Raw genomic sequence first — 18314 nt, 5'->3', positions numbered from 1 at the left:
ATCTCTTCAGCCAGGGATCTTTAGACAAACCTATTCTAACTACAAACAAACAAAAAGACTCCACACATCGGAAACTTTAGCTTTCATAACTCTTTAGTCTGGAAACTTACAGTTTCTCATCTCTTCAGCCAGGGATCTTTAGACAAACCTATTCTAACTACAAACAAACAAAAAGTCTCCTCACATCGAAAACTTTAGCTTTCATAACTCTTTAGTCTGGAAACTTACAGTTTCTCATCTCTTCAACCAGAGATCTTTAGACAAACCTATCTCTTAACATCGGAAACTAGAGTTTCTCAGATCCTTAGTCTGGAAACTTCACAGTTTCTTAGTTGTTCAGCCAGGAAACTGAAGATTTGCTCAGTTCCCAATATCTTCTCAACTCATTTGTCATGAATCTTTAGTATTGCTCAACTCCTAAGCCAGGGATGTTTAGTCTTAACGAGATCCTCCTATCGAGAGCTTTAGATTTTTTCAACTTCTTACTCCAGGAACTTTACGGTTTCTTAGCTCATCAGGTGAGGATCTTTAGAATTTATCCTCTTCTCACCAGAATATCTTTCAGATTGTTTTCGTTCCTCATTCTCTAGGTTTATGAGGTTCCTAATGCACCTTGTGTTTCTAGCTTCTAACTTGACTCACGTGGCTAAGTTTTACGTGATTTAACATAATAAGTGTTCTTCTAAATGCCTTTATGATTTCATTGATTCAAATTCGGTACGTTTTAGATGTGTTATAGACAGTTGTACTACATATGCTAATTTGACCACCCCTATGTGTTAATAATTCAATTATTTTTACTCTAATTTTTACATTGAGGCTTTCTAGAAAATATTCACATAATTATATTGTGTGTCCACAGTTGTGAGATGAGGGAAACTTGCGTCGTCTCAGCTTCTAGCGCCATCTTTGGAGATCCTTGTCCCGAAACCAGGAAGTACTTGGAAGCACATTACCAGTGTGTAGCAGGTGAGAAACTAATGTGTAGCAGGTGAGAGACTAAAGACTTTCGTGGGAGAAACTAACGTGTAGCAGGTGAGAGACTAAAGTCATTCATGGGAGAAACTAACGTGTAACAGGTAAGAGACTAAAGTATTTCGTGGGAGAAATTAACGTGTAGCAGGTGAGAGACTAAAGTTTTTCGTGGCAGAAACTAACGTGTAGCAGGTGAGAGACTAAAGTCTTTCGTGGGAGAAACTAGCGTGTAGCAGGTGCGAGACTAAGGTCATTCATGGGAGAAACTAACGTGTAGCAGGTGAGAGACTAAAGTATTTCATGGGAGAAACTAACGTGTAACAGGTAAGAGACTAAAGTCTTTCGTGGGAGAAATTAACGTGTAGCAGGTGAGAGACTAAAGTCTTTCGTGGGAGAAACTAGCGTGTAGCAGTTGCGAGACTAAGGTCATTCATGGGAGAAACTAACGTGTAGCAGGTGAGAGACTAAAGTCTTTCATGGGAGAAACTAATGTGTAGCAGGTGAGAGACTAAAGTCATTCATGGGAGAAACTAATGTGTAGCAGGTGAGAGACTAAAGTCTTTCGTGGCAGAAACTAACATGTAGCAGGTGAGAGACTAAAGTCTTTCGTGGGAGAAACTAGCGTGTAGCAGGTGCGAGACTAAGGTCATTCATGGGAGAAACTAATGTGTAGCAGGTGAGAGACTAAAGTCTTTCATGGCAGAAACTAACGTGTAGCAGGTCAGGAAAAAATCTGTAGTTTTAACACTAAACATCTCGTCAAAATACCTTACTGAAGTACGTATATCAATTTCAAAATATCATCAGAGTTACTAATTACTAGGATTCTAGACCGTGTTGATTTGTTAATCAATAGTTATTTGTAAGCAAAAAATTCCAGTCATATTATTCGTTCTTGTAAAAACCCTTACGGTTATTGTTTAAACTATGAGATATATTCTCTGTAACTTATTGTTTCCAGCTATTGTTTTATATTTTCCCACTCGACAAGTTTTTGAATAAGTGTATCGGTTTTGCAAAGTGTGTTTTATTTTATTAATTCCGAACAATCTCTGTTCTTTAGTTTTATTGTACTATTGATTTAAAGGTTCTAGTTAAAACATGGTTCTCTGCATTGGGTAAGTCTGAATTGTTTTATTAATGTATCACGGTTTCTATAGTTTAGTTTTATTGTATTGTAGTAATTAAAACTTGTTTCTCTGAATTGTTTTATTAATGTACCACGGTTTCTATAGTTTAGTTTTATTGTATTGTAGTAGTTAAAACTTGTTTTTCTGATTTGTTTTATTAATGTATCACGGTTTCTATAGTTTAGTTTTATTCTATTGTAGTAGTTAAAACTTGTTTCTCTGATTTGTTTTATTAATGTATCACAGTTTCTATTGTTTAGTTTTATTGTATTGTAGTAGTTAAAACTTGTTTCTCTGATTTATTTTATTAGTGTATCACGGTTTCTATAGTTTAGTTTTATTGTATTGTAGTAATTAAAACTTGTTTCTCTGATTTATTTTATTAGTGTATCACGGTTTCTATAGTTTAGTTTTACTGTATTGTAGTAGTTAAAACTTGTTTTCTTAATGTAGAAGCATTTCTATATTTCAATTGTATTGTAGTATTGATCTGGTGGATTTTCGTTTAAACATGGTTCTCTTTGCCACAGTTATGTGTTTTCTTTCATTGATATACAGCACTATATGTAGGTTAGTTTTATCGTGCTTCTGAGTTGGGTGTTGTAGTTAAACCTATTTCTATGTATTATAGTGGTTTGTTTTGTTTCATTGATCTGAAATAATTTCCTTAGTTTAGTTTTTTTCTACTACTGATATGACGTGTTGTAATTTAATCCTGTGTCTCTTTATTGTAGTGTTTTTTGTTTGTTTTATTAATGTGGAACAATCTCTGTAACTTAGTTTTATTGTACTGTTGACTTGGTTGGTTTTAGTTTAAACCTGTTTCTACGTTACTGTAGAATGGTTTGTTTTATTAATGTGGAACAATCTTTGTAACTTAGTTTTATTGTAGTGTTGACTTGGTTGGTTTTAGTTTAAACCTGTTTCTATGTTACTGTACAATGGTTTGTTTTATTAATGTGAAACAATCTTTGTAACTTAGTTTTATTGTACTGTTGACCTGGTTGATTTTAGTTGAAACCTGTTTCTATGTTACTGTAGAATGGTTTGTTTGATTAATGTGGAACAGTATCTGTAGTTTAGTTTTATTGTACTGTTGAACAAGTAAGCTGTAGTACAAACCTGATTCTGTGTGTTTCAACAATATCTTTAGTTATATTTGCTTTCAACAAGCTCTGTAGTTTGTTTTATTGTACTATTGATGCGATGGGCTTATGAATAATATCTGTAGTTTGTTTTGTTGTTCTGTTGATGTGATAGGCCCTATGAACAATCTCTGTAGTTTGTTATATTGTACTGTTGATGTGATGGGCTGTATGAACAATCTCTGTAGTTTGTTATATTGTACTGTTGATGTGATGGGCTGTAGGAACAATCTCTGTAGTTTGTTTTATTGTGATGGGCTGTATGAACAATCTCTGTAGTTTGTTATATTGTACTGTTGATGTGATGGGCTGTATGAACAATCTCTGTAGTTTGTTATATTGTACTGTTGATGTGATGGGCTGTATGAACAATCTATGTAGTTTGTTTTGTTGTTCTGTTGATGTGATGGGCTGTATGAACAATCTATGTAGTTTGTTTTGTTGTTCTGTTGATGAGATGGGCTTTAGCTTTCTTAGTTGCACGGATTATGTATAGTTCAGTATTCGAGTATCAAGTATTGTAATACTTGTGTTGAACTAGATATGGTATTTTATGTTGAATATAATACGTGAAAACTTCTCTTCTTTATGGCCACATTTTATTTTTTGCGAAATCAATTTTTTTATCAATAATTTCTACTAATATTATCGACCAGCACCAAGAGTGACATAAAAAGATTTGGGTCGATTGTCCCACGGTTCAAAGGTATAGAAGCTCTAATAGCACTTTTTTTTTATGAAATGAAGAATAAAACGGTAATAGTAAAGAAAAGGGTAAAATGAAATTCGGTAATAATGAAAAACTTATTAACTTCATATAACAGCTGCATGATAACAACAAAGGATTTACAGAACAATGTGGTGAACAATATGTTTACAGATATAATAATACATTATTGGAACAATAGGGAGATGGGGAGTGATGTACAGAATTAAATCTGTTGAGAAACATTTATTATAAAATTTCAAATACTTCTGTATACTTCTAGATACAAATCGAAGAGACGAGTCTGATACCTTGCCCAGTATCTAGTATTTACTCAACGTGAAAAACAGACTCGACTGAAATCTTCCATTTCTTATCTTCAAGTTAACACCGTTATTAACTTAAAAAGATATATTTTTTTGTTAGAATTTAGAAATGGCCACAATGATGATAAGAGTTCAGATAAATACCGTGTTTGTCTCCAACTTCCCCAAGCGACTACGCCTCATTGCTCTCTTGTGTTGGAACCGCCACAGAGAGCGCCACCTACATCTAATTACCACTGGCATTGCTTCAAAAGAATATTGTGAGCCAGTGAGTGCATTTATTAATATTAATCAACGTAGTTTTCATCAGCGTTAATAGGAAAATCGTGTAAATACGCAATTGAAGGAATAGTGGGTAGATGTTGGGTGTGTGAGGGGGTGAGTATAGGAAAACTTTGCTCTAAACTCTTTCAGGTCTTTGTTTTACCATTGCATCATCAGTTTAGTATTCTTCTGTTAGTGTTATGCCGACATCCAGTTGAGCAAAACGACATCTAACATAATATTAAAGCTTTTCGATATAATTATATTTTTATAAGATTTTTGTCTGTTTTAAACGTTTTTCAGGAAAGGGGCCTAAAAACGATGGAAAGTAAATAATTTAATAATGTTTTGGTAGCTAATATGAAAACCAATGCAAAATAAATGCTAATATGCTTAGCTTTCTGTTGTTGTTGGGTTTTTTTTTTGTAATAATATGTCGAGAATGTTAATTAACGGTTTAGACTTATTATATATATATATATCGTATTAGTATTTTTTCTCTTTGGATGAGTTATTTTGTTTTATTTGACTATTTGGTAAAAATAATGCCAAGTTCAGTTCACGTAACGATAACGAATTAATTTGTTTTCTACAACGTTTACTACAGGCTATGATCACTTCTACACGAGTTGTAGGCCTAAGTTTACAAACAATGTTTGAACAGAAATTCCGAGACTAACGCTACTGCTATCTTACAATTAGAGATAAATTTAGAAACTTTTTTTGCTAATCGATCGATTCTTTTAATAGACGCGATAACTCTTACTATAAACACTGAACTGAATCACTCGCTAAGTTCTTCGTTGGATTCTTAATGAATCTTCACATATTGATTACTCGTATTTATAATGTACTCTTGTTTCTCCACATTCCACGAAATTTCTTGATCATTACATCGTCATGAGTTTTTCTAACTATTCTAAGGCTACTTTCATGAACTTTCTAGAGCTAGCGTCATCATCGTGATCAACAGCTTTCTCTAGCAAACAACTAAGTCATAACATTGAAAATATAGCTTTCAATAATATACTTTTTAGGCCTATAAATGCTTTTGTCTCATCTCGACCGTTTATCAACATCTAACCACACTGAATGATGTACAGGAAGGATTTTGTTGTACAAAGTCAAGATACTGCTGAAGGATTAGGTCTTCACGCTGTACAAATCTAATTCAAACATGAAAAACGCTCTTAAGCCTGACGAATGTCGGAAATTCGCACACTTTGTAATACTCGCTAAGCCACGATGTGCAATCAGATGATGATAGGAAGTCAGAAAACTTGAAAGTCTCAGAAGATTTTCTTCTGGAACTGGAACTATTGATCACCACACCAGAGACAGCATGCTCCCTATATAATTTACAACAGACTATCAAAGTTCACTTGTTGTGTTCTGTACTTTAATCTGTGCTAACTGAACTAGTAAGATGTTTTCGAAATTGGAAACTGATTTGAAAACGTTGAGGCCTGACATAGCCTGATGATTAGGTGCGCTAATCTTACAATCTGCGGGTGACGGGTTCGAATCTTCTCACCGAAAATGTTCATACTTTTAACCTCGGAAACTATATAATGAAACGGTCAATCAAACTATCAGAATAGCCCAAGAGTTGGCTAAATTAAGAATGGATAACACTCGAGTAGCTTTTTGCGAAATTCAACAAAAAAAACATGAAAGAAGGAACCGTTGACGTCATTTACTCATACACGTTTGAAATAAATATAAGAAATTATAAAATCAAACAATTTATTCTTAAACTTATGACCATTAAATGAAATTTTTTTCTGGCGAGGTAATTTGATGAACTATTTGTCCTTATAAGTATAGAATTATATATGTACTTTAATTCTGTATGTTGTTGTTTTTATGTTACTTTGTTGTTAGTGTGAAATTTAATGATATTTACTCAAAATATTAGGCTTAGTATTCTACTCTGAAAATACTGAACCATTTGACAACCTTGTTATGTTTAATATTTTTCATCCTTCCGCTTTATAGATTCAACACCCGTGTCATCCACAACAACAACATTGTCAACAACAATTAAAACTACGACAGAACATAGACCACCAATAATACTACCAATTACCCAAAGTTTTCAACCGTTGGTTACTTCATCCACAACAGAGACAACATTGTCTTCCGAAACTCCAAGACATTTGCCAACATCACCCTCTCTTGATACAACAATAACGCCCTCACACGTCACAAAGCAAAAATCATCGTCATCTGTAGGAGACTCCGAACCCACTTCAGGCATTATTAACACTTATTCTGATAAAGGTAACGCTCTAACTATTTCTTTACTACATCGATGCACAAAACTGAAAAATCAAATGGGAGTAATTAAATAATGAATGAAAAATCTAACGATAATTAGGCTTAAAAATTTTTTAGCAACTTAACAACAACGAAGAACAGGCATTCTCTTACTTAATATTTATTATGTGATTTTAATTTAGCTGGTAATTAATAATTCTTATTGATAAACCGTTTCTTTAAACATTTTGTGTTAAAAAAAAGGTACATTAAGAGCAAAACGTATGAAAAAGTTGGTTAAAGAACATCATAAAAAGAACATTATAATGTTAAACATTAAACTATTTGATTTAAATCTCAAATGTGTTTACTGTAAGTTGTAAAATGTGTAGATTATTAAGCTAAGAATCTTAATGACAAATTCGATTCACTTGCAGAAATCTTGCTTAATTATTCGAGAACCTGGTGGCTCCCCCTGCCGAATAAAATTATTTTACCGAGTAAAAAGTAAATTACATTTAGAATGGAGCGATAATTAAATACTTACCTTTTACTCTATAGTCAAATCATCATTCTAGCCATTTTTGGCTAAGGCGGAGATTTTAACTTAGAGTTAAGTATCCCGTAGTTTTTTATTTTATTTTTATTCTTGCCTTCAGGTAACTAAAACATTAAAAAAAATTAAAAAGGCCAAATTTCGTGGGCGAATGCAGCCAATTTTGACACCAGAAAAATCGTGAAAAACAGAGAAAATTTGAAAACTGTCTATATCATTGTTTGGGACCTGCAAGAAGGTATCTTTATACCAAATCCCATGTAAGTTGATTGACATACACATGAATAGTTCACAAAAATCCCAAATCGTACTTTCCTCGCTGAAAAATTGAGCAAAAGACAAAAATCCCAAAATTGTCCATATCTTTCTTTGGGACCTACAAAGAGCATTTTTGTACCAAATTTCGTGTAGATTGGTCTAAACAATGCCAAGTAACTGACCAAAACTCCTAAAATTATGGGTTTATTTAACCTCTTTACCCCCTTCCCTAAAATGACCAAGAACGAGTATATCCCAAGAGTATATATTTCTACCAAATCACATGTAAATTGGCCGGAAAAAACCTAAAATTATGCTTTTGGTGACATCTTGACCCTCTATAATAGTTAAAACGGGGAATTCCACAATTTTTTGTTTGTCAATGTGTGGGACCTTTAGAAAAGTATCTTTTTACCAAATCCCGTGTAAATTGTTCAAAATATGGCCGAGTAATTGACCTCAAACCACAAAATTGTGCTTTCTTTGTGAGCTATGACACCGTATTTACATTTTGATTGCTATAAATATGACCGCACAGGAGCCCAAAATATACATTGTAGTTGTTTGACTTTTGACTCCATAAAATCCTTAAAGAGTCCTAAATTAAAAAATAAAAAATAAGATAGGATCTGGGCTTTTTGGACTAATGTATAATCCTACCAAGTTTCAAGTCAATCCGCCGAGAAATGATGGTTTGTTTGTAATTAATCACAAAGCTACACAATGGGCTATCTGTGCTCTGCCCACCACGAGTATCGAAACCTGGATTCTAGTGTTGTAAGTCCACAGACATGCCGTTGTGCCACTGGGGGGAGGGGTGCAAAAATAAGGGAATGACGGTCGATTGAAAAGTGTTTGATAGAAGAATAAGAAACAATATACAAACGGTATGTCTCTCTGCAGAGCAATAATGAGACTCCAGAAGCTAGGTGCAAGACTGAATTGTCTTTCAAAGCTATTTTTGCTCCAGATATATCAAGAGATCATAGAATTAAAATATGGTGAGCATTCTTTTCCAGGAGAGTCGATGGATAAAAATGGCATAACTTATTCAAGTGTGACAGTTCTTATGAATTTCGATAAACTTCGAGTTTTTGGTCATATTTCAGCGTGTTGATGATAGAGCATTAGTTGTCTACGAGATATGTGCTTGTGTCGTAACCCTAAATTCCAGCCTCTTATCCTCACAGATAGCGAAACTATGTACAGCCCTTCTGCCTCAGCAGACATATTAGAGCATACTTTAACCTCGTGCCCACCAACTGTATTCAGAAATATTACGTGGGGCTGGACAAGAAGAGGACAAGAGGCCACTGAACCTTGTCCCAGGGGGTCTGTAGGTAAGAATAATTATTATTATGTCTATTTTTTACCCAATGCAAAGCGTGGACTTTCCTTTACATTCCTGTATGTGTAAACAAGTTACATGTTCTCCTGTCTTTCTTTAGTTTTATTGATTTCAGTTACCAAATTGGGTTGAACCAAGATAGATGTAAAGTGCCAATCACTTCCTCGTTTGCTTAAGTTCGTTTCTTATAGTTGTCAGTTACCCATCCTTTATTTATGACCTCAATTCCGTGTACATGTGGGTAACTGAAAAGTCTATATTTTATTTTTGTAGAGGGGTTGGATGGTAGTTTACTTTTAAACAGTGTTCTGAAGAGCATTTATTGATAACAATATTCAAATGTAGAACCATGAAAATAATTATAGATATTCTCCTTTTTAGCTCTCTTTCATTTGCTTCGAACAGCTCTATGATTGGTCAATTCGAACAGCTCTATGATTGGTCAATTCGAACAGCTCTACGATTGGTCAATTCGAACAGCTCTATGATTGGTCAATACATATTCCGCATTTACTAACTTTGTTTATTTGAGCATATGTTTGTCTCTCTCTCTGTCTACATAATCGGCACAGGAAATGTATACTGCACACACAAACACATACACACTAGTTATTTATCTACTGTAGTGGACGCGAACGTGTCGAGTAGGTTCGGTCGTTGATCATTAAGCTGTGCATGAACCTAAGATTAATTAACGACGAACTCTAAAGTAGGCTAACCTATGCTTCAGTATTAAATATGTTATTACGTTAAGTATTTAAGCCCCCGATGACTGCTCCTGATAAGTTAATATGTATTATTTCCACAGGTTATAATAAACATAAAACATCTATAACTGACTCTCGTTGGAAAATTACAAGTTTAAATCACATCAGTGTACAACGTCATTGCAGTGATTTATTATGTTTTAAAGCTTAAAGTACGTAGAACTCTTTATATTTCATTTAAATCCACTTTCTGTATACACACATCTTATATGTTCTGTGTTTTTTTATTGCCAAAATAGAAGTGATTAAACAACATAGGTGTGAAACAGAAACAATACAAACGTTTTCTAAGCACCAATGTTAAGCTTGTTAGTTAGATTGTTTGTTTTGTAATTAAGCACAAAGCTACACAATGGTGCTCTGCCCACCACGGGTATCGAAACCCGGATTTTAGCGTTGTAAGTCCGCAGACATACCGCTGTGCCACTGAAGGGGGAGGGCAATGTTAAGCTATTGGGCTGCCCTCCCCAAGTTAAGGCTATTCATTAATCTAATTTTATATTTATTTTAGAATTGAACCAATGACATATCTCATTGCCCCCACCTCCGCAGTTAAGAAAAGCCGGAGCCAGAACTGTTTAAGTATTATTATATTTTTTTTTTTCTACCAGGTTTAGCCAAGTGGTATTGTGTGGATGCGGTCACTTCGGTCCACTGGAGCGGTGCTTCGCCAGACCTCAGCAAGTGTCGGTCACCATGGGCGGAGAGCCTGAAGAGCAGAGTATAGCAGATTTTAACAAATTTTACTGTTACATTAAAATACACCCGTATAGCAGATTTTAACAAATTTTATTGTTACATTAAAATAAACTCGTATAGCAGATTTTAACAAATTTTACTGTTACATTAAAATAAACTCGTATAGCAGATTTTAACAAATTTTATTGTTACATTAAAATAAACTCGTATAGCAGATTTTAACAAATTTTACTGTTACATTAAAATACACCCGTATAGCAGATTTTAACATATTTTATTGTTACATTAAAATAAACTCGTATAGCAGATTTTAACAAATTTTATTGTTACATTAAAATACACCCGTATAGCAGATTTTAACAAATTTTATTGTTACATTAAAATACACCCGTATAGCAGATTTTAACATATTTTATTGTTACATTAAAATAAACTCGTATAGCAGATTTTACTGTTACATTAAAATAAACTCGTATAGCAGATTTTACTGTTACATTAAAATACACCCGTATAGCAGATTTTAACAAGTCTTTGATTATGTTTATGTCTAATACAATTATCAGTATAATTACAACTTTTAGTTGAAATTGAAAACTTAGAAATAATGCATAAAACTAAACGTGTAGAAATATTTCCTTGTAATACACAATGTTTTACTTTTTTTTTCCTAAGGAAATTGAGCAAAAGTTTTAAGGAAAAAAAAAGAAGAAAAATTAAAGTAAAGAAAAACAGGAAACGGTGAAAGAAGCGTTGGAATTATACAATTAGAGAAGATCGGTTTAATTGTCTTGAATTAAACATCTTTTTTTTTTCAGATCGATGGAGGAGACTCCGTCGTTGGCATAGCAACAGAGCTGGCAGTGATCGCCCGTACCAAACCTTTATATGGAGGCGATATTCCAGAGACTTCAACCATCCTTCATCGTATTGTGTCCAAGATGGAGGACAGATCTCAAGACATTATAGACGAGAAACAGAGATATTATCTAATACTGGAGATGTTAAATGTAGGTTACAAATATTACACTTACCTTTATACTTAATGGGTAACCAAATGATATTTAATATATTACACTTACCTTTATACTTAATGGGTAACCAACTTATATTTAATATATTACACTTACCTTTATACTTAATGGGTAACCAAATAATATTTAATATATTACACTTACCTTTATACTTAATGGGTAACCAAATGATATTTAATGTATTACACTTACCTTTATACTTAATGGGTAACCAAATTATATTTGAAATATTACACTTACCTTTATACTTAATGGGTAACCAACTGATATTTAATGTATTACACTTACCTTTTTACTTAATGGGTAACCAAATGATATTTAAAATATTACACTTACTTTTATACTTAATGGGTAACCAAATGATATTTAATGTATTACACTTACCTTTATACTTAATGGGTAACCAAATGATATTTGATATATTACACTTACCTTTATACTTAATGTATTGCATAATTATTAGTTTAAAAGTCGAGAAACTACACTTTTAAAAATTTTTAAGTTAAAGGTTAGAAAAATGGAAGCCAGATAAAAATGTTTTTCTGATTTTAATCGTGGTAAGAAAACAGAACGCTTTCGTTCCCATTTTCTTTACTTTTCCCAAATATTTATAACAGTGTGGTGTACCATGTGAGTCATTGTTACTTCGTCACAAGTCATGTTAACCAACATGACGGGTGACGTAACATTAATTACATAAGAAAAGCATGTTAAGACTGCCAACTTCTCCTCGAAACGTGACGGTCAATCCCTCTATTCGTTGGTAAAAGAGTAGCCCGAGAGTTGGCGGTGGGTGGTGATGACTAGCTGCCTTCCCTCTAGTCTTACACTGCTAAATTAGGGACGGCTAGCGCAGATAGCCCTCGTGTAGCTTTGCGCGAAATTCAAAAACAAACAAACAAACAATCTGTGCTCTGCTCACCACGGGTATCGAAACCCGGATTCTAGCATTGTAAGTCCGTAGACATACAACTGTGTCACCGGGGGGAGCAAAGTTTGTTTGTAATTAAGCACAAAGCTACACAATGGGCTATCTGTGCTCTGCCCACCACGGGTATCGAAACCCGGATTCTAGCGTTGTAAGTCCGCAGACATACCGCTGTGCTACCTGTAATCGAATTATCAGAAAACTCTGTTTAAAGCTAGATAATTACATAAATCGGAACTTTAAAATAAGTTAGTAAATAATATAGCTAATTCCATATACCGGTCTAACTAAATATGTTTATGTTTTATATTCATATAAAGCAAGTCGCAAGAAAAATTGTGTTAGAAAACATTGATTCATCAGTTGAGTACTTTGCTCTTATCGACATTTTCGGTCGTTATCCTAATAATATCTCACCGGGTTTTCTGAGTTCAGTTTATTTTTACTTAGAAATACGTAAATAGCTAAGCAGTATTTTGACGTTGATTATTCGAAGTCTGTCCAATGATGTATGTTACAGTCTGTAATGGAAATAGTGAGTGGACTTATGGAGGACTTCCAGCATCAGGCCTGGCGAGATATGTCCACCAGTCAACAACGTGTTGCAGCTTCTACGTTGATTGAAAGACTGGAACAGATCACGTGGGTACTCGCCAATACCAATTCCTTCGGGGATCGATGGGTTCACGTAGAGAACAATATATGTAAGTCAAGTTTAAAGTTTCCTCTTTTATACAAATACTTCTTTGAAGGATTAAAATCATATAGCACTTTCTTCTGTTGGGGATTTCCCTTGGAAGATTCGAGTCATCGAGCACTTTCTTCCATGGCCGAGCATGACCCAATAATTGAAGTGCCGGGCTATGGATCTGTAATCACCACACACACAAAAACTACAACAAAAACATATATATATATAAATTGTGCTCTCCACTTTGGGGCCGTGGGTTCGTTATAAGTGTACGATCAAATCCCTCTATTCGTTGAGACAAGGGTAGCCGGTAGATGCTCTTGACCAGTTCCATCCCTCCAGTATATGATTTCAAAATCAAAGACGACTGCGGCGAATACCCCAAAACAGACAAACTCATCAAATCATCTAATACGTTCTTCTGTAGAGCATTTCAAATCAACGACTGATTAGCAAGTAAATATGTACTAAAGACTTTATTGGTTGAAAGCGGAAAGTTTATTCAGAAAGAAAAAGCTCTAAGATAATCGATCTAAAAATTGCTTAGGTTTGTTTGGAATTTCGCGCAAAGCTACACGAGGACTATCTGCGCCTAGCCGTCCCTAATTTAACAGTGAAAGACTAGAGGGGAGGCAGCTAGTCAACACCACCTACCACAAATTCCTGGGGCTACTCTTTTACCAACGAATAGTGGGATTGACCGTCACATAACAACGCCCCCACGGCTGAACGGGCGAGCATGTTTCGTGGGACGGGGACTCAAACCCGCGACCCTCAGATTGCGAGTCAAGCGCTCTAACCACGTGGCCATGCTGGCCCAATTGCTTAGGATATGACCACTGAAACTTGTTAAAGCAGTATCTATAAAGCTATATATACATATATCTTAAAACAAAAAAACAAGCACATGTTCAGTCCGTTAATTTCTGTGTGAAATGAACTGTAACTAAAATGGAACCTTTATACTGATCCTAGCTTGTAAGTGGATTCCCTTCTTGATGTACAAAAAAAACACGCTAATACGTATATACACAAACTAAAGATGTTGTATTCCTTCCCTTCGGAAGTGTATATTTGCATTTAACTTTATTATCACAATCTACATTAAAAGCAAACTTTCTAGTTGTCTGCTGTAAAATCTGCCCGATCACGATTTAGAATTTTTTGTTTTGTTTTGTTTTTATAGTAGTCTCAATTCGTTTGGTCCAGACCTGGTCAGTAACGACCTTACAATTTCCACTAAGTGAGGAGGTGGAGGGCACAAGTTGGGATCCAGTAAGAGACGTCATCTTACTACCAGCCACAGCATTAGTCGGAAGTGGAAGGAATGGTAATAGAGCTTATCAAGAAAACCTCTTTCTTATTCTTTACTTCCGATTACTTCCGAAGTAGGCTTATCTGCTTTCTTTGTGTGCTTTTAGCAGAAAAACAACAACAACAACTAACAATATAAACGTTTGACGTTATCAAGTCTTATTTGAAATGGTATTTTTTCGAAGGTAGTTTTGAAAAACGTTCATTTAGTAAAAGTATAAAGCATCAGGCAAGTTTAGAAGTAAAAAAAAAAAAGGCTATTATATTTTAAATATAAAGTGTATTTATTCAACATATATAAACCTGAAATGGTGTATACAACTTACTCCCTGCCAATACTCATCAAGGTTTGATTTATCCCGTCTCCGTACAGATAATTTAAAATAAAATAAACAAATGTATTCACCTTATTAAAAGTAGGGTCACGTTTCTTCTCACTGTATAAACCTTCTGAGTTTAGCAAGAACGTGTTCCGTACGCTGCGTATTTCTATTATGTGCGTATTTTTAAACTAGGTCGTGTGAAGATTGTTTTCATAGCGTACAGAAATGTTCAGAACTTTACCCCTCTTGAGCGAAATCTTCCAGTATCTAATCGCTCGAATGGCGCTCACAACAGAATGATCAACTCACGAGTCCTCAGCGCCTCTATAGATCACCATCGAATGACACGACTTCACCAGCCCGTGACTGTTATCCTGAAACATTTACAGGTACAAATGATTAATTTCAATTTTATATCCTTCATTGATTCTTTATTTTTAACGCGAAATGAATCTGTTATCCTGAAACATTTACAGGTACAAATAATTAATTTCAATTTTATATCCTTCATTGATTCTTTATTTTTTTAACGCGAAATGAATCTGTTATCCTGAAACATTTACAGGTGCAAATATTTAATTATTATTTTATATCCTTCATTGATTCTTTATTTTTTTAACTCGAAATGAATAAGAAAATTATTGGTTTGGTTGGTGTTAAGCGCAAACTACACAATGGACTAGCTATCTGTGATCTGCTCACCAAGGGTACCAAAACCCTATTTTTAGCGTTGTAAGCCTGAAGACTTATCGCTGAGTCACTGGCTAGCTATCTGTGATCTGCTCACCGAGGAAATCAAAATCCTATTTTTAGCGTTGCTGATACCCTTGGTGAGCAGACCACAGATAGCTAGCCAGTGACTCAGCGATAAGTCTTCGGGCTTAAAAACCCTATTTTTAGCGTTGTAAGCCTGAAGACTTTTCGCTGAGTCACTGGGTGGGGTGAATGAAATGTTTATTTTCTACTGAGTGTGGCCTAGCGTTTAATATGTCAGGACTATAAAGCTGAGGGTTAGTAGTGGTTTTCAACTCTTTGCCGCAAAAGCATGCTTTACACTTTGGAGCCATAACTGCTTTATACTGTTCTCACTAATCGATCAGATAATAGTAGCCCAAGAGTTGGAGGTGGGTGCAATAAATTATCTGCCCTCTCTCTAGTCTATCAATACAAACTTACGGATGCCTTCGTGAGGATAGCTCCTGTGTAGCTTCGAGTAAAATATCAGTAAAACAAAAAAATCAGCGGTCATTAAAAATTCTTGGAAATAGTTTTGTTTTCGGCTTTTGTCCCTTTGGTTTGATTATTCGTTCGTTTCCCATAAATATAAGTTACAGCTAAACGAAGTCGTTCGAAATAGGACTGATTTTATAATTTATGAAAAGTATCAATTTTATTTCTGTGTGCGCGTGTAATAAAGAAAAGTTGAAATAAAAACACATTTTTCATAATACTTTGTAGCCCCCTATGGCACAAGGATTAATCTGAAGGTTTAAAACGCTAATAACCAGATTTGTATACCTATTTTTCATAATACTTTGTAGTCCCCTGTGGCACAAGGATTAATCTGAAGGTTTAAAACGCTAATAACCAGATTTTTATATACCCATTTTTCATAATACTTTGTAGCCCCCTGTGGCACAATGATTAATCTGAAGGTTTAAAACGCTAAGAGCCAGATTTTTATATACCCATTTTTCGTAATACTTTGTAGTCCCCTGTGGCACAATGATTAATCTAAAGGCTTAAAGCTCTAAGAACCAGATTTTTATATACCCATTTTTCATAATACTTTGTAGCCCCCTATGGCACAAGGATTAATCTGAAGGTTTAAAACGCTAATAACCAGATTTTTATATACCAATTTTTCATAATACTTTGTAGTCCCCTGTGGCATAATGATTAATCTGAAGGTTTAAAACGCTAAGAACCAGGTTTTCATACCCGTGGTGGACCCATTGTGTAGCTTTGTGCTTAACTACAAACAAACAAAAACATTTTGAAAATAATATTTTTCATTTTAAAATCGGACATTTTGATGTTGTTGTTTTTTAATTCTGATCCGTGTAGGCAGTTTCCGTCGATCAGAGGTCAATTCTAAATATACTGGATTCGAAAATAAAATATTTTAATTGTCTTTATATTTTCATGGCATTGTTTCACTAATTGTACCTCTGTGGCTTAGCGATAAGCTTGAAGACTTATAAAGCTAAAGTTGAGAGCCCATTACGCTTAAAACAAGCAAACAAACAATAAGGCTTTCTAATTCTAGAAAAGTTTCAGTGCAATCTATCGGCCCCCCAGTGACACAGCGGTATGTCTGCGGAGTTACAACGCTAGAAACCGGGTTTCGATACCCGTGGTGGGCAGAGCACAGATAGCCCTTGTGTAGCTTTGTACATAATTAAAAACAAACAAACAAAACATGCATTCTATCGAAACTTTTGGATTTTTGTTGAATTTCTGGGGCTAAAGAGTTTTTTTTAAGTATTTTAATTTTATTCTAAAAGTTAAGAAAAAAAAACGTTAGATTATTTCTCAGCTAACTCAGTAATGATCTCTATGTCACTTAAGTGAAAGAAGAACATTTTGGTTTCTTATTCATTCAGAACACGAACCAGTTCTATGACAGTCCCCTTCTATTCAGCTAGTTTGTTTCAGAACACGAACCAGTTCTGTGACAGTCCCCTTCTTTCAGTTTGTTTGTTATTTTTAGCTGAAATGAACACTATACTGTAGATTGGCAAGTTTTATAATGTTCACACACAAAAAGTTTATTTTTCAATTGCAGGAAGAAAATGTCACCAATCCACAGTGTGTCTACTGGGAGCTTAGTACGAGGTAGGCTGAAATTTGATATCTGTATGTTAGAGCGTGTCAGAAGGCAACACTTCCACCCAGTACGGTTACCAAACGAGGTGTAAAAGAATATAGTTCGTTCACCGATATATCTCTGGTGTGTCTACACATAAAATATTTAACAATTACAAGTTTAAGCATAGTGTGTCATATCTACGAATTCTGAAATATTGTGTATGTATGCCTCTATTCTATGTATACAATAACTCTATTCTATGTATACAATACGTCTATTCTATGTATACAATACCTCTATTCCATGTATACAATACCTCTATCCTATGTATACAATACGTCTATTCTATGTATACAATACCTCTATTCTATATATACAATACCTCTATTCTATGTATACAATACATCCATTATATATATATATATATATAATACCTCTATTCTATGTATACAATACCTCTATTCTATGTATACAATACGTCTATTCTATGTATACAATATCTCTATCCTATGTATATAATACCTCTATCCTATGTATACAATACCTTTATTCTATGTATACCATACCTCTATTCTATGTATACAATACCTCTATCCTATGTATACAATACATCTATCCTGTATATATACAATACCTTTATTCTATGTATACAATACCTCTATTCTATGTATACGATACCTTTATTCTATGTATACAATACCTTTATTCTATGTATACAATACCTCTATTCTATGTATACGATACCTTTATTCTATGTATACAATACCTTTATTCTATGTATA

At 34.3% G+C, this 18314-nt stretch overlaps 1 protein-coding gene across 1 annotated transcript in view; it reads left to right on the top strand.

The window, feature by feature from the left end:
* LOC111088827 (latrophilin Cirl-like) overlaps nucleotides 1–18314 on the top strand; it is a gene marked incomplete at its 5' end in the record, with an annotated part of 56859 nt that overhangs the window by 11299 nt on the left and 27246 nt on the right. The window contains 9 exons of the mRNA XM_022399909.1: nucleotides 863–969; nucleotides 6545–6829; nucleotides 8810–8959; nucleotides 10346–10455; nucleotides 11249–11440; nucleotides 12913–13096; nucleotides 14270–14413; nucleotides 14913–15109; nucleotides 17509–17558. Coding sequence (XP_022255617.1) covers nucleotides 863–969; nucleotides 6545–6829; nucleotides 8810–8959; nucleotides 10346–10455; nucleotides 11249–11440; nucleotides 12913–13096; nucleotides 14270–14413; nucleotides 14913–15109; nucleotides 17509–17558 — 1419 coding nt within the window. The remainder of the gene's footprint in view (nucleotides 1–862; nucleotides 970–6544; nucleotides 6830–8809; nucleotides 8960–10345; nucleotides 10456–11248; nucleotides 11441–12912; nucleotides 13097–14269; nucleotides 14414–14912; nucleotides 15110–17508; nucleotides 17559–18314) is intronic.

The sequence above is a fragment of the Limulus polyphemus genome, unplaced genomic scaffold (genome assembly GCF_000517525.1).
Source record: "Limulus polyphemus unplaced genomic scaffold, Limulus_polyphemus-2.1.2 Scaffold4523, whole genome shotgun sequence".
NCBI classification, from domain to species: domain Eukaryota; kingdom Metazoa; phylum Arthropoda; class Merostomata; order Xiphosura; family Limulidae; genus Limulus; species Limulus polyphemus.
Note: the sequence above shows the minus strand (reverse complement) of the source record. Positions and strands in the feature narration are given on the sequence as shown.